This window comes from Alosa alosa, chromosome 17 (assembly GCF_017589495.1).
Source record: "Alosa alosa isolate M-15738 ecotype Scorff River chromosome 17, AALO_Geno_1.1, whole genome shotgun sequence".
Lineage (NCBI taxonomy): Eukaryota > Metazoa > Chordata > Actinopteri > Clupeiformes > Clupeidae > Alosa > Alosa alosa.
In genome coordinates this window covers 7,262,547-7,289,499 of record NC_063205.1, presented here as the reverse complement: position 1 = coordinate 7,289,499, position 26,953 = coordinate 7,262,547, and the positions used below count along the sequence as shown (strand labels likewise).

Sequence of the window (26,953 nt, the reverse complement as noted above, 5' to 3'; positions counted from 1 at the left end):
GTTTAGCCTAGGCTACCTGTTCGTTATTCGATATTCTTCGTTTGACGAAGACGTCACCATCTCAGGAAGCTCATCCGATGTCCACTTAATTTGTTTCTTGTTTTAATTTGCCTCTCGTAGACGTTCATGACTACAACTGCCAGCTGTTGACAGTTGGCCTTTGCTAATTTGGCAACCCAAATAGGAGGATGCACTAGCCCATTATTAATACGCTATTCTAGAATTAATCATTCAAAACATAAACGAAAATTCCAAGAGATTCCGCCCCGTAACTCATTTTTTTTCTTCATGGGTTTTACGGGTTAGAGTAATGTTGTCAAATAAGCCATTATTTCAATTCATCGTGTTTCCTTACTCTCTGACAACATGTGGTGATCATTTTTGGAATGGTTACAGTTTATTTTCCATTATTTCCTACATACTGGTCCTTTAAGTAGTTCTCAGAGCAGTTCCCAGGCTAATCAGAACACTGGCACAGGGGTCACCTGTGAGGAATCCAACTGTCTCAGCTTCTAAGCATACAATCTGGCTCTCCCTGAACTACACATCCTGTTGAAGTATTTCCTGTGTGTCAAAATAAAAGTCTCAGCCATATCTCATGCATCCAGCATTATATCTCCAGAATGGCTTGATGTACATGCTTTAAGTTTGATACGAGTGTTTGTATGGACTCAAAGATGAAATGAGTTGATGTTGGAGGGTGAAGGTCAAATGTCAAGGTCAAAAACGCCTTGAGTGTGATATCTCAAAAACGCCTTGTCACACAAGATTCAAATTTGGCTACTCCAAAAGCACCTTTGGAGGTATCACAATTGCCCTACCAACCAGCTAGCAGCAAGCTCAATAGCCCCACCAACACCCTAGCCAGCAAATTGCATCCCCTCGTGTAATTCCTCGGAATTGCTTTTGTAGCTGTATCGCAGCTGTCTTGCTTTGAATGGACCGTTTGCCTGAGTGGGGATGTTCTGGAATGTCGCCACTCATGATGGAGTCATGGAATGCTTCTTGTCCAATCAGAAATTAATACATAGTTTAGTCTTGAAGCAAAAATATGGTGCATCCTTCAAAAAAAAGAAAAAGAAAGTCAAAGTCAAAACAGGATATGATTATTATGACTTTCAATCAAACCCTGACCAACATTAAATCTATATGTACAGCATAGCGGTACACAATATGATGCCCGTTCAGTCCTGTACAAATAAATCACGCTTGTCAATTTGTCTCCATCCCCTACTCTTACAACTTTTGTGTTATATGTGCGTGCCTGTGCGTGTGTCTGTGCGTGTGGATGTGTGTGTGCAAGCGTGTGTATGTCAATTTGTCTCCATAAAAGTCCACCAAGTTTCATGTGTCCCGGGTATCGTTGACCAAAATTGCAGGAAACAGATGACGGAAGAAAATACGCTCATAGCTCTCAGAAGTGGTCATAATACTTATGAGGCAAAGTGACAAAAGCTTAGAGCTAAACAAACAAATATCTCTTAAAGGAAAATGATGACGATGAAAGTGTCCATTTATTTTAAGAAACCATGACAAGAAATATTTGCACAGAAATGCAGAAACTTAATGCAAAACAATATGCTAAATCAAATTACAGTGCAAATCATTCCAGTTTCCTAGGATCACTTAGGTCCTATCAAAATAGCCATTTAATCACTTAAACATTCTCATTTAAATGTCCATGAACATGGCTTGAGAGTAATTGATGAGCATGATTTGGATGGCTAATCTGAAATATAACCATGAATGATAAGTATATCAATTTGAGTTTCCATGGAGAGTAAATAACATTGCTGCAATTCTGTAGTTTCCCATTTCTAAGCCTACAAAAAACACGCAATCAAATCACCGGGCATCCTTATATCCCCAGATTGTGCTTGTTTCAGTAACTCGCTCAAATCATCTGCATCTCTTTTGATGAACATTCAAAAGGTTCTTACGGTTGTATGCCTCCCCGCAATTTTCACAGACATGGGGCTTCTCTCCAGTGTGTATGAGCATGTGTCGCTTGCGATGGGCACTGTCCGAGAAGCGCTTATCACACACCTTACAGGCGTAAGGCCGCTCGCCTGTGTGCGAGCGCATGTGCACCGTCAAATAGCACGACTGCGTGAACCCTTTGCCGCACTGATCGCACTTGAATGGCCTCTCGCCCGTATGGAAGCGCATGTGCTTGAGCACCTCGGAGTGCGTCAGGAAGCTCTTGTTGCACTCCGTGCAGCGGTGCGGCCGCTCGCCCGTGTGGATGCGGTGGTGGCGCACCAGCGTGGCCGACTTCATGAAGCTCTTGCTGCAGTACTCGCACGGGTAGCGCACGCGCACCTCGCTCTCCATGTGGCTCTCCATGTGAGCCGTGAGGCTGCGCAGGCGCTTGAAGGCCTTGCCGCAGTGGGAGCACTTGTGCGGCCGCTCCTCGCGGTGCACCACCTCGTGCCGCGTCAGCTCCGCCAGTGTGTAGAAGCACTTGCCGCACTGGTGGCACAGGTGCCGGCGCTCCCGTGGCGCCCTCTCGCCGTGCGCCCGCTTGTGCAAGGAGAGCTTGGTGGGTGTCGCGAAGCTCTTGGGACACTGCGGGCACCGGTAGGGACGCTCGCCCGTGTGTGTGCGCACGTGCCGGACCAAGGGGCAGAGCTCGGTGAAGCTCTTCTCGCAGTGGGAGCACGGGTAGGCACCCTTAATGTTATGAGCTTGCAGGTAGTGCAGGCGAAAGCTCCCGAGATCGGTGTACATCTCCTCACACATGGTGCACTTCATGGTGCAGACCAGCGAGTGGATCTGCTTGTGGCTGGTTAGCTGACTGGAGTGGGAGAACCGGCGGCCACATTGAGTGCATCGCAGAGGGTCATCACCCCAGTGGCAGCGCGAGTGTTTGCCCAGATCATAGAGTGTCCGGAAGATCTCCTCGCACTTGGTGCACTTGTGCCATCGCTTGGTGGGCATGTTGGCCTGCCGGTGGGCCCTCATGTGTCTCTGGAAGTGAGTCAGGAAGAAAAATTTCTTACCACACGTACCGCAGATTATTGGCTTCTTTGCAGACGCCACTATCTGAGGTTGGGTGGTGGGCTCGGCGCAGGAGTTTTGCTCATGCTTCTTGAGGTCAAAAGGATAGCGGAAACCCTTGCCGCACTTTGAGCATTCAAAGCGGTGGACTGCATGACATCTCTGATGTCTTCGCCTGTCGGTGGCCCGGGTGAACGTTTTGCCACATATCGGACATATTTTTGACCGCACGTCACCTGGTAAGAGAACTGGACCTGACTCGATCTTCAGAGTAATCTGGGAACCATCGTCAGAATTCTGTGCATTTTCATTTTCAGGAAAGCCCAACCCGTTGTGACATAGGTCAACATGTTTCTTCAAATTGTATGGATACCTGTACATTTTGGAGCAGTGCATACACTCATATGGTTTTTCCACAGAGTGAGATCTCATGTGCCTCTCCATGTCTGAGGCACGCGCCAAAATCACGCCACACACAGGACACCATCTTGGGTCTGGTGTCTCACTATCTGGCTGTTCTGTGGAGGTGGATGTCTCAGCTGCCTGAGGTTCATTCTTAGAGTCCTGTGGGACCTCTGTACTATTGTCCAGCACTTCGGTACTATCCTCATTTTGACCGGTGGAGTCTGGCTTATTGCCTTGCCCAGACAGAGGGTTCTGATTTGGCTGAGGGATAATTTCCTTGCACGCAGCAGTGTGCCTCTTCAGGTGGTTGATGTGCAGAAAGCATCTGCCGCAGCCAAGGCAGGAGTGCAGAGGTTCACCCATGTGGCTCTTCTGATGCCTTCTCATATCTGTGCCACGAGTGAAAGTCTTTGAACACACTGGGCACGTCTTCGGTACTGGGCCTCTTTTGCGAGGCTGTTTCTGATGTACTGAGGCATCAGCGGTTTGGTTGGCTAACGGCTTTGTCTGGCGAATGCCTGCCGACAGGAGTCTGCTGAATTCGTCTGGGTGATTCTTCATGAGGTGTTGGTGCAGACTAGCCTCGGTCGCATCATGGAAGGAGCACTTGGAGCAGGCGTAAACCACACCCGGTGACTTCCCATTCCAACCTTAAAGACAAAGTGAAGTCATTATGACAGCATCTACACAAATACATGATAAATTCAAAACCTATTCAGATAAGTAATGTTTCTCAAATCATACAAAGAGTGAATACAGCGTTTCCATTTGCTGCTCTGTGATCACAGTACTGTACGGATTAGCACTATGGGCTTTTCACAAAAACTGAGAATATCCTTAAAATATATTTGTTTGCCGTTATACTCTAAAAACAATATGCACACCAAAAAAGGATATTCTACAGTCAGATGTAGGTATGTAAATCAGAGAAAGTTTAATAATGTATAAGTTGCATTTGTTTGAATATGTTAAGTGCAAGGATATTTTAATAAAATGTACAAATTCTTTCATTTACATGTCTATTATGTGGGCTAGAGTAACAGAATATTTTACATGATGACATTTCATATACTGCACATCCTCTACACACGTCTTTTTTTAACCTTGATGTCAGCAAGTAAAGTCAATAGATGATTGGCTATTATTTTCAATGGCCTGGCCAAGAGGGGTTAGCAAGAGTATAAATACAGTAAACACAGCCCACACAAAACACTAAACAAAATACCGCATGCACTGTGCAATATGACATATATACACACTACACCAGTGGTTCTTAACTGGTCTGGCTTTGGGCCCCACAATTTCCCATGTTCATTAAGTCACGACCCATAGGCATATATATTTTTTTTGCGATCAAGCCAACGTATGCGGTGAGCTACATGGTAAGACACGCAAAGTGCCTGTAGGCCCACTTGTTTGGAACATGCTGATGTTTGGCCATATATTTGTGAAGTACTTGACAGGTTTTTCTTTGACAGGGGTGGCTTTTTTATGTTTTTCTTTGACAGGGGTGCTTTGATACCATGTGGCATTTTCTCTCATGTGCCAGCAAATATAGTCTCTCAAAATAAAGGTCCAATATTAGATCTGATAAGGTAGCATTTTTAATAGGTTTTTGTTTTTTTTCTTTTTAAACTAAGAAACACTGTACTACACAACCGGATGAAGAAAATTCCTTGTAGAAAATAGGAAGAACAAGGAAGAGAGTAAAGTAGCAGGTACAGTAATCTACCATGGCTGTGTGCTACAGCGGTGGCTGGCAATTTCAAATAGCTAGACTGTACAGAGCAAATATGGTTGGTGGCATCAAATGTGCATATTGGACTGCACTGCAAGCCAGTCAGTCAGTCAGTCAGTCGTGCATTGTTTGAGGTGAGGAGTCAACAGGTTTCTCAGGTTGGAGGCCTGACTCCCCTGTGTGGTGGATGCGCATGTGTCGCTTCCGGCTGCTGCGGTGCATGAAACGCTTGTCACACACTGAGCAGGCAAAAGGCCTCTCACGCGCGTGTGTGTGCATGTGCTCCCTTAGGTAGCTCGACTGGACGTAACATTTGCCACACTCTTCACACTTGAACGGCTTGTCCGCATGGTAGCGCATGTGCTTCTGCAACTCGTCGTGGGACAGGAAGCTCTTCTTGCACTGGACGCACTGGTGTGGTCTCTCTCCCGAGTGCATGAGGCGGTGCCGCATCACATTTTTCCGGCTGATGAGGACCTTGCCGCAGTCAGAGCAGCGGTATCGTGTGCGCTCGTGGGGCTCGCTGTGCGTTCCCATGTGCATGCTCAGGTTCTCCTGGCCCTTGAAGGCCTTGCCGCAGCGATCGCAAATGTACGGCCTCTCCTCCCCATGGGTCATCTCGTGCTTACGCAACGCTACAGCCGTGCAGAAGCGCTCGCCACACTGGTGGCACAGGTGTTGGGGGTCCAGTTCAGCCTTCTTGTGTTCAAAGCCAACGCCATGAGTGCGTAAATGCCTGGCCAGTAGGTGGGGCTTCAAAAAACTCTCGGGACAGAGTGAGCATGGGTAAGGATGCTTTGTGGACTGATGCCGAGGCAAGATTTTGGTAAAGCTCTCCTCACAGGGAGAGCCCTGGGAGGCATTCTTAATGTTGTGACTGTGAGCTTTCAGGAAGTGCTGCTGGAGGCTTGCCAGCTCAGTGAAAGTGTCCTCGCACATGGTGCACTTCATGGACACCAGCGAACGGACCCGCTTGTGCCTGGTCAACTTACTGGCGTCTGAGAACTTCTGGCCACACTGAAGGCGTTGGAGGGAGTCAGCATTAGAGGTGTTTTTTTGGTGCTTCTTCAAATAATGTTGTCTCATTTGGAAGGCTCGGGTGTAGGTTTTCCCACATGCAGGGCATATTTTTGTTCTTCTGCACTCTGGTGGAAGAGTTGAATCTGATCCTGCAGTACCAGCCCTTTGGTCCTGGGTACTATCACTTGCATGTTCAGAACTTTTATTTTCAGGAATATCCAAACCTTTGTGACAAGTGTCAACATGTCCTTCCACCTTATCTTCCTTAAGTGATATTCCAGAGTTTTGGTTGAGCTTCTTGACATCACCTTGCACTTCAGTTATTTCCTCATTTAGACCGGTGGACCCTGGCTTATTGCTGCTCTCCCCAGACCCCGGAGCCTGATTTAGTTGTGGGACAACGATTACTCCGCACTCAGACATGTGTCTTTCCAAGTCATGGTGGTGCTGGAAGCACTTCCCACAGCCGGAGCAACAGCACAATCCCTCCGTTGAGTGGTCCTGCAGCTCCGTTGAGTGGTCCTGCAGATACCGACCGATGTCCGAGACAGTCCTGGCGCCAACGGGCCGTGCCTTGAATATCTGGCCTATTTTGGCAGGCTGGGTTTGACAGACTGAAACATCAGTTTGTTTGGCTGGAGACTCAGGTCCGCTTGTCTGGACAATGCCTGCTGACCGGAGCCTGCTGAACTCATTTGGGTGACTCTTCCTGAGGTGCTGCTCCAGGATAACTCCGGTGACATCTTGGAAAGAGCACTTGGAGCAGGCGAAGACCACAGCTGGTGGCTTCACACCGCAATCTTCAAAACAATGTTAACAACACATTATAACAAGAGAGCTAAATTATGCATTTTACAAATAAACAGCATTTAGTACATTATTTCAGTACATATTATTAAGTATATATTATTAATTATGTTGCATGAGACCCATCTTTTACCATCAATAAATAAAGGCAATTAGTTATTAGCAGAGCAAACATAGAATTCAACAAAACTGCACAATTGGCAGCTATTATAGCTTTTAATACTCTGGGGATCTTGATACATTTGATGTGGTTTGGCCCGCATATTACCAGATTCTTTTAGTAGTGTGAACACGACTGGGTCTAATTAAAGGGCAGCCTTCTCAACTTATATGCTCTGCATAAGCTGAAGCATGCCCACGACCTCATTAACAAACATAAAATAATTTTAATTTTAATTTCAAAAAACCCATAGCAATATGTGGATCTAATATCTTGGCCAATGTTTTTTGTTTTTTTTTGGAACAAATAGGCTGTAATAACATAATCCAATACAATATCATGGTTATGGCATTTAGCAGACGCATTGTTATAATATAATATGACAATGTTAAGCTATATACTGTGCTGCTGAAAAACTGTCATCTAACCACAAGACAATAATATAATACCACAGTATACTGAAAATACAGGCTAATTAAGCACGTCTCACGCATGTTCACACTTTCTACACAAAAGCCGACAAGAGACAAACAACAAATCTACATCAGTGGGAAAAAATAACTCATACACCAAATACAATAATTAACTGTGAGTAATGATAAGGCAACATGTATTACTTCATTTACAGATTCCTGGTTTGTGTGTTTGGATTTTATGAAGCAAGCAAGGCTACATTTGTGGCCCTGCTACGCAAAATAAATTGTTAGCATGTTAAGGTAAAGAACATGCAAAAATCCCTGTTTTTTAGGACCTGCATTAAATTCAGGATGTAGTGGTTATAAACAACAATGCACTGTTGCAATGGTACATTCTGTTCATGTGCTTAGAGTACAGGAAAGTGAAATCCAATCATATTGAGATCAACACCACATGAAAATGGGACCTTATACTTAAGAGGGAATAACATAGCTCTGCAATATGCTGTGCTATATTTAATGGTTCTAAATTCTATTATGATTGATTGATTGATTGATTGATTGATTGATACTTTATTGATCCCCAAGGGAAAATGCAAGATTCAAGAATGATTCAAGATTCAAGAATGTAATGATGTGGCGACTGCCGATCCAAGTCCCATGGTACTGGCACTGGATCATGACTTTTGAATGTTAATTGAAAAAATAGTTTACATATTGTGTTGTCAGTTATCAGCACCTAGTAATAAAATGCTACTACCACCAGAAGATGGCATCACTGCGCCTAAAACCACTACTATTACACAACAAAATATGAACGGATTATTACCAGGTGGCTGTGCAACATATTTGGTGCTGTAGGATTAGATGCATGCAGAAATATGAGAAGCCGAAGATTATACAGTCACGAAAAAGTTGTTGAAAGTGTAATTACTTTAAAAGATAAATATAAATGAGGTGCAGTGCAAAATGAGGTGTTTGTACATGTGTCGAATAGCTGCCAGTGATTAAAGTATTTTAGCTTGCCACTTGTCAAAAGATTCTGTATTTACAGTTTCAGCTGTCCAAGAATACACCAACTTGACACACCTGAATGACATCTCATATAAACTAGTAAGATGGTTTCTCTTGTGGTCGGTCCTAGGTGCAGACAAAGTTACTTGACCTAGTCATTAAGTTCACATCCTTTGCATCCTTCCTACATCATAATGAAAGGTACTAATGACCCTAACTGACCCTGCCACACCCTCCTTAGTTACTGTTGCTATGCCTGTCAAACTTTCACATCCTGCATGTCTATAAGGGGAGAACCGGGACTTTGTAATGAATTGTCATTTACAAAGACATTGTACCACAATGAAAGCTAATATTTTGTCACTAGCAACCTACATCTGTCCTCTGTCAAATACAGTTGCATTCAGCTCTGAATAAAACCGTTCATGAGTTGTGTATGTTGTTTCATTCGTCCTTCCTAGCCAGTCGGCTACGAATGAAACAGACATAAGAAACACACAAGTTTAAGCTATGTACTTCCCACAACTTTAATATTTGGCAGCATATCATGATTAAAGGTGATATTTTAGATAGATTGCTGACGGGCTATAGGCCTATGTGTTGGTGAATGTCTGTTAACAACTTTTTGTCGTCATCGTGAAGCGCGTATCTCACGGTTATGGAAATATCATGCAACATGCCATTTATTATAGTTATAGCAATACGTCTTCCAAATTATGCCATGTTTCTATAGTGCAACATGTTATTTCACAGTGTTTTTACGTGGGTTAGGGCACCACACATCCAAATAAGTGCCCTTAATGACCAACAGGCTGTCAGTCTCCAAACTCGAAAGCTTGCCAGGCCTCCTGTGCCTAGTAACGGGTTGCTAAGCCACGATTGGCCTGTGCAGGTTTTCAGGCATGGCTTTGGAAGGGTCCATTGGCAAGAATGGTTGTAACAACCCATCTTTCAGTAATATTTATCTACATATTTGAGGACATAACAATTCTTCAATTTACAGCAATTTGCAATATTACAGAAAAGTGAGAAAAAACAAATCACAACCACCTAACTAGCTTGGGGCAGGCTTTACAGACAGGAGAGAACAGTAACACTGTAGAACACAACTATTGGTTCTTTGGAATTGAGTAAACAACTGCATTTGAAATCTTTGTTTACATGTTTGCTATACTAGATAAGGTAAAAGTTCAATGTACCAATTTATCAATTAACCAGTTTAAGTTTAACTTCACTTCTGGTTATGCCCCTTGGGAATTAGAAGAGCACAAAGCATTCCCAGACCAATTCTCTTTTGATTGATTTTGAGGTGCTTACCAGGCTAGTTCAATGTGTAATCTGAATGAAATCACACTGCCCACATTCCTGAATTTCCCATGTTTAGCTTCCATTAAGAATGAAATTAACAGTTTGAATGGGTTTTCATAAGCACTAAAAAATGAATTACCTGATTTGTCTGTTCTTGGAATCATAGCAGAGCTCACATTCTTTGGATCAGGCCTGAAAAAAATAAAAAATAAAATAAACTTCCAAGCTAGTTTTAAGCCAAGCCATTCATTTTTTTCCAATTAATTTCCAGCACTAAACAGACCACTACTTACTCATCTTGTGAATCTACCCAAACGATCTCAGGACTCCTATTTTTTCTCCAGACCAACTGAAGTCTTTTCTTCCGAACCCTGCCACTCTGTCTTGGGAGAGGTGGTGGCAAAGGTTTGCCTGTGATGTTGATTCTCTCAAGCTTAACAGTGGGCTGGCGTAGCAGATAAATGACCCTGGCTCCCTGTGTAGATACGGTCTGACTGGAGCAGTGGACAGGCTTGCTGAGCAGCTCTTCAGGCTGCGCCTCAGTGCTCCTCAGGATCACCGCCCCGTCTTCGGTCATCTCACTCCCCTCTGGTCTGTCCTCAACCGTCGCTCTACCAGTGTAGTCCACTGTTCCGTCTTCATTGATGAACCCAATGCCTTTGCTGGTGGCCTTCTCAGAGCTTGAGGGCTCTTCCAGTTCTTCAGCAGGTGTCGGCATCTCCTTGGGTGGAACGACCTTTGCTTCCTCACAAACCGACCTCTCATGGTGCTCGCTGTCCACGTTCGCACCGTCACGCTGGCAGTTAGCGGATTCCGCTGACTCCTCGGTCCCGTCCTCTGCATCACTGCCAGTGCTCATTGGTTCAACAGACCTGACATCCTCAGTGGCCGGAGCACTCACTTCTTCACATTCGACAGAGACCTCCTCACAGTACGAGGGCTCCAATTCAATTTCAGAGACTTTGCGCTCGGGGTCCAGTACTACTCGCACCAAAGGGGGATGTGAGAGACAGGAGAAGATGCAGTCATCATCTGTAGAGGGCTGCTCTGGTAAAATAGCTGTGATAAAGAGAAGACAGAAAAGATGGCCATGAATCAGAATTTAGTTTCAAATAAATACAAACTACAATTTAAGACTACATTGCACCAACTGTTAACTGTTAAACCAACTGTAAATATCTCTGGTGGTAATATTAATATTCATAAGTAAGAAATGCAGTACAGAATACAAGATGGAAGTTGATTTTACCCTTGATTTGTATATCTGCATGATTTTTGTGATGGTTGAGAGAGTTCAGCAATTTCTGAGGATGTGAAAGGGCTTGAAAGCATTCCTCCATGATAGAAGGAGCCAGACTTAACATGGAAGCTACCTGAAACAAAATGCATTGCTTCATGTTAACCATTGAAAAAAAAAAAAACTTGCAAGGAACCTCCTTGTTGTTCCATGTAAACAGTTACAAACTCCAAAAGGGGTATACTACAAAAGATGATAAGTGGCATCTTAAGTCTAACGCCGGAAGTACATTAAAATTTGGTACACAGAGGCAAACGTTTTTGTGGCTATTGCCTTGTTGCTTGCCATTTTATTTAACGTTTTAAGTGATAATTTTACACCAAATTTAAAAGTTAAAAGACAGAAAGTCGGCTGTGAATGTTCGCCTCAAATTTTAACACACTTCAGGCTTTATGTTCGACAAACCACTAATTTTGCGTTGTAGTCTCTCTTCACAGGGCAGTTTCGTAAGAGTGTTGTTATAAAACAACGGGGCTTAGCTTTTTGTCTAACATTAGCATGCTAATGAATGGGTGAGGTAAACTGTGGCGTCAGCTCATGTCTCCAATCCAGAACTTAGAACTATACTGAAGTGTCCCTGTATATGGAAGATGAATCTGAGTATCATATTGGTAAAGCTTCTGATTACTTCTTCAGACATCAAAGTCTGCCTAGTTTACTCTACGGGTAGCATGTCCAAAGAAGCTGACTTGAATTAATTTGCTGGACTTTTTTTCACTGATAAGTTTTGATATCAACTAAGGCTAAACCAAAGACACCAGTGTGGGGCACTTTCTCTACTGCCATCCGACACTCTTCCAGCCAGAATATGGGCCACAGTGGAAATCAATAGCAGCACTACTAAACAAGGGACATGCACCTTAGCACTAATCTGTGAGCCTATAACATTTCCCTGCCATGTTATCTAAATCTACACAATAGGGGCCATACCTCATGAATGCTAGGGACACGAAGAACCTCCTCAAGTCTGGAGACAAATATCCAGATCAATCTCTGCAATGCAAGGTCAAACTTTGGACCGTACTCCACTGGGAACACCTCCTAAAACATGGGATCAGAAACCATTGAAGTTCTACATTTACAATTTTTAGTACACAAATCATAACACTAGCTCACACTTTTATCAATATGTATTTGGTTATAAGCATGTACATGATTATTATAAACTGTATTTAACTGAAGTTACCTGAAAGAAGACATCCCTTTCAACAGGGTCATTCAGCAGAATATCCACAAGGGCTAAGAAATTAGATTCTGATGTTTCAACATCCACATCTCTTATCTGAAATGGAAACACAATATGCTGATCAACAGAATGTAACCAAAGACAGAAAAGTGTGAATTGAGGGCCAATCAAATGAGTCGCTGTAAAAGCTCAATGATATCGATTTCATAAATACTATGACAATAATAAAAAATAAATTTCAAATTTGTGGTATGTAATATTCCTAAATTTCCCCTTGGGGATCAATAAAGTATCTATCTATCTATCTATCAATAGTCAATCCTGACTCAGCTTATATTCAATGAAAATACACCACATAAAATGAGATTAAGATGAAAATGAGTGTTGAGATTCAAAAGTTTGTCCAACTTCATGACAGGAAGTGTATAGTTTTCCCATTAATCAATGTGCAACTTTTTGTAAGTGAGCTATAGGGCAACCATTTTGACACGTTTCTGCACTCCGACTAACCGAAGACTCAGCAAGAAGAGCAGCAGGTATTCTGATTCTTTCCAGGTGATATTGGATGGTTTCCGTGTCAGCCGAGCTCTCAGAACGGCACACCTCAAGGACCACCTGAAATGAGAAAAGTGTATTAATGTTATAGCCCAGCAAGGCTGCCCTTACAACATACATGTATGTCAGTCAACATCCAGTAAACAGTAGACATGGGTGAGATATCAGCCTTTGTCCTCATTCTTTATGTTAAATAAACATCACTTTTTTTTTTTTTATCTCTACCCGGTATGGTGATTTGTACGGCAAAACCTGCAACCTTCACCTCTGTGCAATGAGAACCTCTTGTCTTTTGAGTTCTTACCTTTGCTCGCAACCCAAGTAGGAGCTGGGCCCTCTGTCTATGACTTAACACCTCGGGGACCGACTCGGTAATTAAGGTGACAAATTCTTCCAACATCCCATAATTCAACACATCCTTCTCCTGGACAACTTGCCAAATGGATGCGCAGAGCAGTCGGAGAGGGGATGTCAGCAGGCGAAGGACTGACGAGTGGGGGCTTGGCTCTACGCAGACAACAATACATAATGGCATTGAGTATAAGTCGATGGTTAATGCAAGACAGTTTTGAGATAAAGTTATTTGCAAATGATCTAATAGACAAAGCTAAATGCATTACATAGAGTTAAAATGAACACGCGACTCATGACTTTGCTTGAGAACTGAAATCATGACCTTTCCTAATTTACGGGGCAAGCCCAAAATAATGTCGTATGTCACGTCACTGTTTGACTACCATACCATGTAATCATACCACAATAGCGAACTGACTTTTTGCAGAACGTTACTGATTGATCATAGGACAAGATGAAAGGCGCTACACAGCTACTGACTTGAGTTATTGACAAGTTCTATCACTCCCATTATCCACAGCGACTACACTCAATCGTCTTAACAATAACACATAACACTAAAATCTCGTTAAACCATGTCTTTTATATTTAAATGTGAACCATGGAACAGAGACTTGTTTGCTAGTTGGCTAATGTTTGCTAAATACCAGATTCCCTTCCTCGCTAACGTATGGTTAACTTTCTGGAACCAAAGCCTATGTGCGTATAGTGAACATTACACTTTGACTTACCTTCTTTCTCTATACATTGTGGTTGCATTTCGCAACTTTCTACCAATCTACCATCTATATTTTAAAGCAAAGTATATGGACATGCAGACACGTCCGTTCTTAGTTATTTCAATTTTGGCCCTACAAAAAGTATTTCTTCTTTTTACATGACTACACATAGCAGTCAAGATACTCACTGTTGCCATCTACTGGGTAGGAGTATTGCTGATGCATGAATGTCAGATTTTTTTCTCAACTATTTATGGATTTTCCATTTCCCCAATTCTTGATTATTTTCTGTATAATTTATGCTACGGCAGCTCATTGGATATCTCTTGAATCGACACAAATACAAGTGGAAAGTTTTGTAATGTACTTGCTACTAAAGTGGATATATCTGGCTCAGGGTATGGGGAAAAAGTTAATTTGTTGATAGTTATAAAAAAAATGTTATACAATACCCGAGTCACCATTACAGCTTTGCCTTGCATAAATCATGTATTGAAAATTAACAAATTACCTGATATAATGGCAATGGGAAATAATTGACACAAATATTGTTCTATCTTGAGGTTATGTCCTGGGAAAACCTGGACTAACCTGTTGGCAAATTTGAATTTGCTCTGCATGTCAGTCTGGAAAGGAACCCATTGACGATCCGTTTCTGATTCACCAAAAACATGTTATGTTTAATGCACCAATTTAAGTTTAATTTCACTGGAACCTCCCTGAAAGTCGTAAAACAGCAAGTTCAGAAACAGGCACAGTGTTTTGTCAACAAAAAAAAAATTGAGCAGTGGGGGCAGGCCAGTCCGCAAACTCCCAGCTCCGCCCCACCAAATCAACACAATACACACAACAAAAGTGAAACTGGACGAGCCCTAATAACCTCTAGTTCCACTTACTGTTAAGTTGCAATGTGAACGCCAGCCATGGAGGACACAACGGCAGGTCCATTTAAAAGGCAACTGCAACTATATTGTGCGTCTGCCCTAATTGAATGGGGGCAATAATTTTACCGTGGGGGCCATGGCAAAATCAATGTAAAGGAAACACTGAGGGTTTTGCTGATTGTGAACAGTTGGTATGTTGGTAGTTGTTGCTAAGTGTTACCTTGGTAAAACTACTCATACACTTTGTAAAGACTGGGAAATGTTTCCAAACCAAGCATTATAATAGGCATTGACTTTGAAATCACTCTAGCCAAACCAATCTGATTGATCAGGGATTCCTAAAGTTACTTCCTGCTTCACTTAAACTTCACAAACTGACAATATACCGCATTGTCAGACAGGAAACAATGTATGTAGGCCTACCATTGTAGTACATAAATTAACACATTCTTCCAACTGCAATTTTTGATGTTTGCAGGTGTTGCTAGCTACACTACCATTTTCCACACAGCCACTTTTCATTTCAAAACTAGCGTCTTTGGCCCGTCTTTCCTGGTGTCTGAGGGAAACGTTAGTGTATTGCCATATGCCAGACTAGCATCACACTGAAAGGAGATTATAGGTGGATGTGGCCAGACTCGCTGTTACCCACATGATTCAAATTACACAGCCAGAAACAGAAAATAAAATCTTTAACAGATTTTATTTCTCACCAGTAGCATGCCATTTTGAACAAGGTTCCCCAAATTGTCTGTTCACAAACTTTATTGAAGTTTACTTATTTTTTTATATGCGTTTCTCTATGTTTTTTCAGGTGTGAACTCCGACGGAAACTCTTGGAACAATCCGGGCATTTGTAGGGCTTTTCCCCTGAGTGAATCAACATATGCTTTCGGTGACACCCTCTCCGTGCAAAACGTCTCCCGCACACGGTGCAAGAGAAAGGCCGTTCGCCCGTGTGTGAGCGTAGATGGACCAAGCGATGACTGGAGGTGACAAACCCCTTGTCACACACTTCACACCTGAACGGTCTCTCTCCTGTATGGATGCGCACGTGCACCTTTAGGTCTCCCGCAGATGGGAAGCATTTCCCACATGTGGAGCAGAGGAAGGGTCTCTCTCCAGTATGGATGCGAATGTGAATGTTGAGGTTTCCCTTCAGGCTGAACAATTTACCACAGTAGGGGCAACAGTGCTGCTCAGTGGAGTGTGCTCCCCTCCGGTGAGATCGGAGCTGGGAAGGAGTGTAGAAATGCTTGCCACAGACCTCACAAAGGCATGGCTTATCCGTTTTGTGGAGGGGCAAATGGTGCTGAAGGCCTTTTTTGGACATGAAGCTTTTATCGCACTGGTTGCAACAATAGGACCGGAGTTCTTTGTGCTTCATCAAGTGGTTCTTCAACTCCAGCAGAGAAGAGAAATGCATTTTGCAGAACTGACACTCAGTTTGACTGGTCTGTGCCACAGCCACCTCGGTTTCCTTTGGTGTCTCTTGAAAGCAAGATGAATCCACTGATGAAGATGGAGCGGATGAATCCACTGATGAAGATGGAGCGGATAAATCCACTGATGAAGATGGAGCGGATGAATCCACTGATGAAGATTTAGCGGATAAATCCACTGATGAAGATGGAGCGGATGAATCCACTGATGAAGATTTAGCGGATGAATCTACACGATGAATCCACTGATGAAGATGGAGCGTGATGAATCCACTGATGAAGATTTAGCGGATAAATCCACTGATGAAGATGGAGCGGATGAATCCACTGATGAAGATTTAGCGGATGAATCTACACGATGGGTCCGCATATGACTCATTAAGCCAGAGCGCCGCTCAAACTCACGGCCACAGTGAACGCACAGATGTGTTGCACATTTGAGTGGAGCTTTCAGGTGTTTCAGTTTGTGGATAGCGAGGAGTGAGGCGTTTCGGAACTTCATTCCACACTGGGAGCACTGGTGCGTTGTGTCCCTGCTGTGGCAGCGCTGGTGCTTCAGCAGGTCAGAATAGTGGGCAAAGCACCTGTGGCAGTGAGAGCATTTCTTTTTAGCCAGCCGAGACACAAGGCTCTTGGCAGGTCCTGCTGAGGAGAAGCTTGTCCTCGCTGGAGGCCTTACTTCTGAGTTGGCCGCATCCTGCAAGAGCCCCTCTTCTACAGCGAAATCATAAAAAATAAAAAATAAATGATTACAAATGTTAAAATAGAATTACAAATATGTCAAATAAGTTAAAATATGTCTGAAATGGATCCTACCATCCTGGTTGTTGTTGGAAATGTCTGACAGCACCTGGTGACCTCTGAAATCAGTAAACAACATGCATAAATAACCCAGTAACATTCTCTGACCTGTATTAACATTTTTTTGCATGGAATTGGAAATTATTTGTATAGCCTACTATTTGTTGATCTTACGTTCGCTGGGATGACTTTTCGGTTGGTGCACTTAGGTTGGCATTCATGATAACTTTCTTGCCAAGATGAGTTACAGCTGGGGCCTCCTGCAACATCTGATCACTGTTGACTGGAAAAGTCCAGCAGAACTCATGTAAAGGCACAGTGATCTCCTTTAGAGCCCTTTCTGGCAATGACTCACTGTGGTTTTGTCCAGAGGTGTCAGGAAGTGTCCGTTTCTCTACAGCAATGTCTTCCAAATGAGCGCTCTCTGTTGAAGCCGTCTGAGGTACTCCTCTTGATATTCCACAGTAATGGGCAAAGTTTGAAAGGCTGGTGTCTTCTGTAATCCCCTTTCCCTCTGCCTCAGAGTCACTCAGATCAAGTTCAATGTCCACATCTTCATGGTCAACATCAAACTGCTTGTTGGACATTCCATGTTCCTCCTGTCCCACACGTAATGTTGGGTCATCTACGTGGTCCCTCTGCTGGTGAAACCCCTGACTCTTTGGGTTGTCTTGGTGCGTCTGAGAGGAGGAGCTCTGGAGGTCCTGGGAACAGGGCTTCTTTTGAAAAGTGTTCTGACTGTTGAGCGCATAATCTGTGTGTGGCAGTGACAAGGACAGGATGATTCTATCCTCCACTATTGAGGGCAGACCTATGGAGGATGAAAAAATGATTATGTTAGAAAAGTGACAGGTATGAATTCATTAAAATAGTCATTCAAGTTGACGTTCACCAGTAGTAAACAAAAGTTGTAAAAGTTTACACCATGCTTTGCTATTCATTAGACAGCAGTGATGTATAACGGAAAACTTCAAGATGCAAGAGTAATAGTGGTATGAAGTTCTGGGACTAGCGTTAATGAACCTTTTTATAAAATGTGTGTACAATCCTGTTTAGTAGTATATGCAGTGAAGTAGCGACATGTTATAGTGTACATGATTAAGGCAATGGTTGACCTACCTTTCACCATATCAGAAAGTGAGAAAGGTAAAGACATGCAATACATTAATGTGTTGAATGTGAAATAAAAAAAAAATTGATAAATGTGAAGTGAATATGAGTGAACTTTGGGCAGCTAAATTAAATATACAACCCACAATTCTGGTCATTTTGATGGCAGATCAGAGCAGTACAAATACAGTATATCTGTCTTCGAAGTATGATACCCTAGTCTACACAGTGAACAACTAAAACATGGTATGTTAACATGTTGAAGAAGAGTACCATCGTCATCCAAAGACCTGTGGCAGTTGTCCTGCAGGAGATGCTGAAGGCCCTCTGTCTCATAGATATACTGCTTACATTCTTCCCAGAGCAAGGGACTGCTAATGCAGGAGGCAACCTGACATGGTTGAGATTACGGTGTAAAAATCCATGCATTTGAGTTTATAATAAGGCAATAAAGCTGATTCTGATTACAGTGTAAAAAAAAATACACTTGAGGTCTCTACACAAATGTATTCTTGTGAAAGGTTAAAGGGGTGCCTCAACATACTTGTTTAAAATTTGGTATTGGGAGAATCTGTTCCAACCTTGAAATGAATTGGCAAACGAGAACCTGCAGAGCTTTGTCAAAATCAGGCCCATACTCCACAGGGTACACCCTCTGGAAGATGGCACAGGAGAAATTGTAAAAACGGAGAAAAATGGGGAGAAATATTTACAGTGAACGATGTCCTAATGAAGTAAAACATGTGACTGAAGCTTTAAAAATAATGTTATAATCACAAGCTTGTAGTCACTCACCTGAAAAAACTCTTCCTTTTTAACTGGGTCCTCCAACAATTTTAAAATAAGACTTGATAAGTTTCTTTGCAAATGATCAATTTCTGAATGTCTAGACTGTGAAGAAAAGTATAAAAGCAAAACTGAATTTTGAAGTCAAGTTCAAAACAAACCTAAACAACGTTACGGGTGTTGTAAGTCGCATTGAATAACAACGTCTGGCTAATGACCAACAGGTTATAGGTTATATTGGCTGAATTATATGAAGGACTGCTTGAAGCCAGTTTGGAACTTATTCAATCTAGGCTATATGTTAAAATAAATGATGTATTCATAATTTCATATTAATGTAAATAAAGACCATGTGATTCGGACAATTTTACACATGGATTTTTTTTTTTTAGTATGATCTGATATTTAGAAATTTGACATTGGTCTATTAACCTTGGGAAGATGAGCAGATTGAATTTGATGTAGATGAGTCTTAAGAGTCTGTGAATCAACAAGCTGATCGCCTCTACACATCTCCAACAACACCTGATGGGTATAAACATGAGAAAAAATGCACTGCAATGCACTCACAGGAAGATTGATCAATCATGACACCAATCAAGACACAAATCAAATGGTGTCAAACACCAACATTCTTACCTTCGCACGAAGTGCCATAACCAGAGTGGCTTTCTGTCTGTAGCTAAGGATGTCTGGGACCACCTTTGTCACCAGACAGACAAAGTTCTCCAGCTTCTCATAATGCTCAACATTCTGCTTTTGTGCAACTTGCCACATGAAGGCTGTCATGAATCGTAGAGGAGGAACCAAAAGTCGCAGGGATGTCAAGGAAGGGGACACAGAGTCTGAAAACAACAGCACAAGGAGGGGAACATCAGAGAAAGGATGTATGTTTGAGAATAATAAGCATTAAACACTGACTACGCCTTCATTAGCAGGTGGTAGGCTATGGTAGTGGTAAGTGGTATTTCGTGATGTTACCTAACTATCTTTAGTGGCCAAGCACAGAAATGTCGATGAATCGACCCAGACTATTATAGCTTGTTATAGCTTATACCTTGAAACTAGAACAACTGCAACCACGTCGTAATTGCATTTTACAGCTGGCATTGTCCAGACTCAGAGTTTACAAACTTTAGCTTTTGTAACTGTTGATATTTAGTGACCTTTCCGAAAACAAACGTACCCATGGTAGTTCTTGACTGCGCGGCGGCAAATTGCTTCGGGCTATACACGGTTAAGTTACTTTGTTAACGTTATCGCCCCCTAAAGGCCTGGGGGGTATTCCAACAAACCTGTGTAAATTAAAAAGTGATAAACCTCCTACAGCAAGAGCCCTATGGCATAGTTTTGTTAGGAGATTAAAGCCATACAGCTCTTCTATTAGGAGGTATACTACTTACCCTGGTTTGTCAATAAACCACATACTTGTAAAACAATTAAATTGGGATAATTTAGTTCTCAAATGATTTTACCTTCTTAATAGTCTTTGTTTTTACATGCACGCATCTCAACAGCATTGGTGTAGGACCGATGTCTGATAATGTGACAGACAGGCAGACAGACAATGCGTGAACAATTAAGGCAGCTAATAATGAAGGTACCTTATGAAGGCAGCTAATAATGAAGGTACCTTATTAAGGCAGCTAATTCAACCCAACTGAAATCGTCAGTATTTTGTTAACTTGAGCTGGGCAAAAGGGCCAACCTAAACTAACCAACAATATTTTGTTATCTTGTTGAACTGGGCTCTAAAAAAATCAACTGTGCTCATATATGCACACTTTTCTTTCTGGAGCTGTCAATTACGAGAATTGGGTGTGAAATGGCTGTCAAAGAGCTGTAAAACAATATTCAGTCTGTATTCAAAGGACAGTTTTCAACAGTATTCAATCCTAACAAGGAAAAAAAAACAACCCCTTCCATCATGCATTATAATTCCATTTCAGACTTTGGCTCTGTTTGAACTTTGACACAAACACAAGCAAATGTCACCAACCTTTTTTATTGATACAGGAAATAATTGAGGTTAAGACATGCTGTTCCTTCAGATGTTCATACAAAAGTATTATTGAATTAGTATTTAAGTTTTTCAAATGTCTAACATTTACTGGACTACTGCCCCATGTGTTAGTGAGTGTCTATATTCAAGTGATTACGAGAAGAATAACTTTTTGAGAAGAATAACTTTTTGGACATTTGGGGCATTTATATGGCTTCAGTCCTGTGTGGATGTACATGTGCTTTTTAAGAGAGGAACTGGCAGAAAAACCTTTCCTGCAGTGGACACAAGTGAAAGGCTTTTCACCACTGTGTACGAGTGCGTGTCTACAAAACTGGCTGGAATTGACACAGCGCAGGTCGCACACCTCACACCTGTATGGCCTCTCCCCTGTGTGTATGCACATGTGCACCTGTAGCACCCCTGCTGAACTGAACGCTTTCCCACGCTGTGAGCACACATAGGGCTTTTCCCCCGTGTGGCTACGGATGTGAATTGTCAAGTTCGCCTGATGGGTAAACTGTTTCCCGCAGAAAGAACAGATATTTCCGTTCTACTGCATGGATCCTCATGTGTGGCTTGAGCACGGATAAGCTCTGGTAAAACTTGCCACAATCCGAGCAGAGGTAAGGCTTTTCAGCCTTGTGCTTGCTCTGCCCGTGGAACTGCAGGCCAACTTTGGTAGTAAAGCTTTTGCCACACTGGCCACAACGGTAGGGCCTATACTCTGGATGTGTCTTCAAGTGGACCCTCATTGCAATGTCTTCAGAGAACGTCTCACCGCAGAACCGACACCGGCCTGGATATGTCTTGTCTGGGGCACCGGCAGGGATGGATTTTGACTTTGATTTGCCACGGATTCTCCTCGGCTGTAAACAGGATGGCCGTGAGGTGTCCCCCTTGTCGGCACTGGCCTGCTGATGATTCGTGAGACTGTTCAGCCATTTGAACTCCCTGCCGCAGTGAGCGCACTTGAATGGTGGCCTATCCGCCATGTGAATTCTTCTGTGTCTGCGCCACTTTTCCCAGGACCCAAGTCTCAGCCCACAGGTGACACACTTATACTGCACACAAGTGTCTTTCAGCTTGTTGATGTCGACCCTCAAGGCGTCTTGGCCTTGCTGGACAGCATTAAGGCAGGTGACCTTTTTTACCGACCCTGTAAAGAGCATCAAAATAATGTCATACCGCAAATTAACAACATCCTATAGAAGTGATAAAAACTATCAAAAACTGTCACAGCATCCTACTGTACCTTTCACAGGATTATTTGTATTGCTGCTGGAGGATACGTCTGAGAGCACCAAGACAATTCTGCACAGAACAACACCAAACTCATAATGAACCTACCACACACAACATTACCTTCTCTGTGTCTCAATATTCAAACAAAAGATTACATTAGTACTTACTCCTGTTGTAACAATGCTGGATTACCTTCATGTTTAGAAGGAGCCACAGTCAGCTTCTCCTCAGTGTACTGGTCAACTTGAACAAGTGACAGAACTTCTGAAGGCACTACAGTCTGTAACACAGCCCCTCCATGGAATGAGGAACCCTGCTCTTGACCATAAGTGAGGCCAGGAAGCTTGGTGGTCACCTTTAAAGGTGCTCCATCATTGTCTTCATCCATTACACTCTCCATATCCAGGTCAAATTCTGTGCTCTCCTCATCATATACATCACCCTGTTTTGTGTTAATGGAGGTTCCAGCCTGTTTTGGGACATCTCTGACTCTGTGCACATTTGATGTCATGTTAATGTCTCTGTAGCTCTGGCCGTGTAACTTCTGGTTCACATCTTGGGGCCCTTGAGAGGTAGGGCTTTGCAAATCCAGGCTGGGCATCATTTGCAAGTTAGTCAGATTGTGGCCCTCCCCAGGGGCACATTGGAATGACAGGGAAGATATGATTCGGTCCTCTACTATAGATGGTAGATCTGTAGATGGTGACCAGAAAAAGTAACTTAAAAATAAACACACACACACACACACACACACACACACACACACACACACAAATGGGCTGCACTGACAAGGCACCACTTGCACTATGCATTGTAGAGAACACCTTGGGTGCTTTCAAGGTTATACGTTTGGGACAATATGTAATTGCTAAAGTATTCCCATCAACAATGGCAATAATGAAAATACTGTTTTAAAAAGCAATATGATAAAATCAGATGAGACCTATTTCCATCCAGATTTCATGATATCTTTGGCCTATTTAAGGGCCTAATCAATACAACATCTTGAAAAGTACAGAAAAGTCACCAATTAAGTGCAGAGACAGCTTCATTACTTGAGTAAAGTACAAGTAAAAGTACAACAGTCAGATGTCTACTTAAGTAAAAGTACTGAAGTACTTGTTTTTAAAAGTACTTGAGTATCAAGAGTACAAGAGTAGCCTACATTTTCTAAATATTGCATTACTGCCACAGTGCTTACATTTATGTACAGAATGGTCCTACATAGGAACATTTTTAATGTTAATACCTTGGAGAATGTAAAAGGAATTGAAAGTAAAATCAAGTCATTTCATCTTTTTACCATGTTGCCAGGGATGGGCAGTATTTCTAATACATGTATTTAAAATACGTATTTAAAATACAAAATACTATTTTGTAATTGAAACACTTGAAGCGAAAACTATCATTAACTTGTTCAGAAAATTGAAATAGTCTGGCGAGGTGGGGCCACATGTTGGCACATTCCCGGGATGGACCTGCTGCGTCTTCATCCATTGTTTCGTCCATGGTTTCGTCTTTTATCTAAATCTGACCATGGAGTTGACTTTGGCGGAAAGCTATAGGTGATTGCTGATAGGCTGTCCCAATCAGTGGCGCCTGCACAATCCAATCACGTTTGAGAGGGAAACAACAAATTGAGGGTTTCCGAGATTTTTCTTTTTTCCTTTTTTTTTAGAAGAAGTAACGGGTACTCACGGTTATGGATAGAAATGTAGTGGAGTAAAGAGTACAATATTTGCCTCTCAAATGTACTTGAGTAAAGTCATGAGTACTCCCCAAAAATGATACTTGAGTAAAGTACAGATCCCTCAAAATTGTACTCAAGTACTGTACTCAAGTAAATGTACTCCGTTACTGTCCGGCTCTGTTTAAGCAAAGTCCTTTTAGGCAAGTCCCTCCACTCAGCGGCCATTTAACAACGCTTTTTGGGCACTCGTCGGGCATCCATTTCGGCAGAAATGTGCATGCGCAAGGCTTCACGACACCAATCTTGCTCCAGCGGCGAGATCACAACACATGATTGGCACGATGTCTTCACAACACACCATATGATTGGCTCAATGTATTCACATCACACCACATGATTGGCTCAATGTATTCACATGTCGACGTTTTGCCGAGGAAGGGGTGGGATATGTGTAGACAACGGCCATATTGGCGTGACAAACTAGTAGGCTAGTGACAAATGGTCAGAAAGGGCTTTAGTTTTTGAGATACCCCTACCGGAGGTAGAACTAAACCCAACAATGTTTTTCCTCATCTCTACGGTCTCCCATATATGAAATGGATTCTTGGCTAAAAATATTTTACTGCTAAGATTGTTAAATTAACAGATATTGTTATACACCCCAAAACCAAAAAAGGACTAAAATATAGCCTGTCCGTATTGGAGTTAAGGCATATAAATTAGTGCAGATCAATCACACAAGCTCTGAGACTTTTGAAACTTGGCATGTTTATAGTCAGGAAGTTTCTTTACCTACTAGAAAAGACTGGATGTGAATATCTTGATGTATGGAATGAGTAGAGACATGTAAACATACACCTAAAATAAGCGGACATGCAAAAAATGAATATCTATGCAGAATGTTTTCATTTACTTTGTGGCTGCTTTGCCAGGGATTATCATAGAAACACATATGATGGCTTGTTGGAAAGGTGGGGTTGTACTGTATCAGTCGAAGAATTGAGTCCTCACTTTCATATCTTTGGACAATACTGTTTTATCAATGTCTTCAGTGAGCTTAATAAAGGCTTTGTTATAGACATTGGTCTGCTTTTTTTAATCTTTTCTATGGCTGCTGTTATATTTCGTTTAGATATGTACTGTAGTGTGCAAGGCACATTTTATGGTATTTGGCATCATATGCAAAGAGATCTGGGCATGAAAGAATTTGAAGATGTACATCTTCATCAAGCCTTTCAGAAGCTGCCCGAAGGACCTCGTCTCTGGTACTGGGGACAGCCATGGCCTACTGGTTAGGGGTTCGAGCATGTAACCGAAGAGTTACCGGTTCGATCCCCAACCCAGAAGGAAAAAAAGGAAAAAAGGCGGGGGAAGTGGTTGAGCACTGCTCTCCCATGCCCACATCCACGGTGCCCTTGAGCAAGGCACCTCACCCCTCACTGCTCTCCCATGCCCACATCCACGGTGCCCTTGAGCAAGGCACCTCACCCCTCACTGCTCTCCAATGCCCACATCCACGGTGCCCTTGAGCAAGGCACCTCACCCCTCACTGCTCTCCCATGCCCACATCCACGGGTGCCCCTTGAGCAAGGCACCTCACCCCTCACTGCTCTCCCATGCCCACATCCACGGTGCCCTTGAGCAAGGCACCTCACCCCTCACTGCTCTCCCATGCCCACATCCACGGTGCCCTTGAGCAAGGCACCCAACCCCTCACTGCTCTCCCATGCCCACATCCACGGTGCCCTTGAGCAAGGCACCCAACCCCTCACTGCTCTCCCATGCCCACATCCACGGTGCCCTTGAGCAAGGCACCCAACCCCTCACTGCTCTCCCATGCCCACATCCACGGTGCCCTTGAGCAAGGCACCTCACCCCTCACTGCTCTCCCATGCCCACATCCACGGTGCCCTTGAGCAAGGCACCTCACCCCTCACTGCTCTCCCATACCCACATCCACGGTGCCCTTGAGCGAGGCACCCAACCCCTCACTGCTCCCCGAGCGCTGCTGTAGTAAAGCAGCTCACTGCTTTGGGTTAGTGTGTGCTTTACCTCATTGTGTTCACTGTGTGCTCTGTGTGTTCACTAATTCACAGATGGGATAAATGCAGAGACCAAATTCCTTGCATACGCAAGTATACTTGGCCTATAATTTACATTGCGCCTGTACCAGTCGAAATGGCTGTCAGAGGTTCTGATCTAGAGCTGGCCTTCCCACAAATAAAACAATCTCTCCGTATTTGAAATGATGTTGTATCAACCCTACTCAGCCTTGTTGGTGCAGATGTGCTCTCACTCTCAACATTTGCAACTTGCTGCTGCTCACTGATATTTGTCTTACTGCAGTAGTTCACTCTACATGATATGAAACTTTGATTTTGGAGGAAATATCATCTGTATATGGAGCCAGAGTTTTATGGACATCACCATCTCACTCTCTGCTGAGCAAGGGTAGGTATGCGTTGGAGGACTTCTACTGTGGGGTTTTGGACATAGGGATCTTTTTTCTTAAGCAGTGTAGGCTCTACTGTCCACTGCTGGTTTGGACAGACAAAAGCTAACAATATTATTTTCCATTATTCAGTAATGACATGACCAAAACAAAATTCAAGTGAATATAAATATTTTAATAAAGGTGTTCCATCCCAATGTTAACCTGATTCAATTGGATCTGTGTTTCATATGAATTGTTTAATACTGGGACATATGAAATGTATCATTATTAAATGTAAATATTGAGCAGCACTTACCTTATGTAACTTACCTTGCAGTAACAATGAATTTGTCAACATTCTTCTCACCACTGATAATGTGATTCGGACTTGAGACTGTATTTTGCCAGTGTTCCGTTTTCTTTCATTTTGGACACCTCATACATTGAGTGACAGAACACCCTAATTCGACACCCTAATTCGTCATACTATACTACATATTTGGTATTGTTGGATTCAGTACAACCCCACCTTTCCAACAAGCCATCTTGTTATTGTTATGTGTTTCTATGATAATCCCTG

General features: G+C 42.8%; 2 protein-coding genes across 4 annotated transcripts; both read right to left on the bottom strand.

Moving 5' to 3' along the window:
• Positions 1–1,495: 1,495 nt before the first annotated feature.
• Positions 1,496–14,961, bottom strand: LOC125310867 (zinc finger protein 62-like). Of its 3 annotated transcripts, none has more exons than XM_048268628.1 (9): positions 14,571–14,961; positions 13,211–13,413; positions 12,862–12,966; positions 12,352–12,447; positions 12,096–12,206; positions 11,118–11,241; positions 10,162–10,927; positions 10,008–10,060; positions 1,496–4,055 (listed from the first exon to the last, which is right to left on the bottom strand). In XM_048268628.1, the coding sequence occupies exons 1-9, from the start codon at positions 14,650–14,652 to the stop codon at positions 1,900–1,902; spliced, it is 3,696 nt and encodes a 1,231-aa protein (XP_048124585.1). In that variant the 5' UTR covers positions 14,653–14,961; the 3' UTR covers positions 1,496–1,899. The 3 variants fall into 3 exon arrangements, with proteins under 3 accessions (XP_048124585.1, XP_048124587.1, XP_048124588.1); XM_048268630.1 differs by lacking the exon at positions 14,571–14,961 and adding an exon at positions 13,992–14,119; XM_048268631.1 differs by lacking the exon at positions 1,496–4,055 and adding an exon at positions 4,325–6,963.
• Positions 14,962–15,547: 586 nt separating this feature from the next.
• LOC125310621 (zinc finger protein 37-like) lies at positions 15,548–20,224 on the bottom strand. The gene is made up of 10 exons (XM_048268218.1): positions 20,189–20,224; positions 19,642–19,847; positions 19,435–19,527; positions 19,012–19,107; positions 18,761–18,871; positions 18,490–18,607; positions 17,281–17,917; positions 17,122–17,165; positions 16,657–17,019; positions 15,548–16,534 (listed from the first exon to the last, which is right to left on the bottom strand). The coding sequence occupies exons 1-10, from the start codon at positions 20,190–20,192 to the stop codon at positions 15,642–15,644; spliced, it is 2,565 nt and encodes an 854-aa protein (XP_048124175.1). The 5' UTR covers positions 20,193–20,224; the 3' UTR covers positions 15,548–15,641.
• Positions 20,225–26,953: the final 6,729 nt, after the last annotated feature.

Coding starts and splice junctions, on each gene's coding strand:
- LOC125310867 (XM_048268628.1), bottom strand. CDS start 14,652: ATGTTTTTGGTGAATCAGAAACGGATCGTCAATGGGTTCCTTTCCAGA. Junction 11,242..12,095: donor GTGTCCCTAGCATTCATGAG/GTATGGCCCCTA, acceptor ATTTTGTTTCAG/GTAGCTTCCATGTTAAGTCT. Junction 4,056..10,007: donor TCCAAGAACAGACAAATCAG/GTAATTCATTTT, acceptor TTTGTCTTTAAG/GTTGGAATGGGAAGTCACCG.
- LOC125310621 (XM_048268218.1), bottom strand. Junction 18,872..19,011: donor AAAAGGAAGAGTTTTTTCAG/GTGAGTGACTAC, acceptor GCCATCTTCCAG/AGGGTGTACCCTGTGGAGTA. Junction 16,535..16,656: donor TATGCGGACCCATCGTGTAG/ATTCATCCGCTA, acceptor TTCATCGTGTAG/ATTCATCCGCTAAATCTTCA.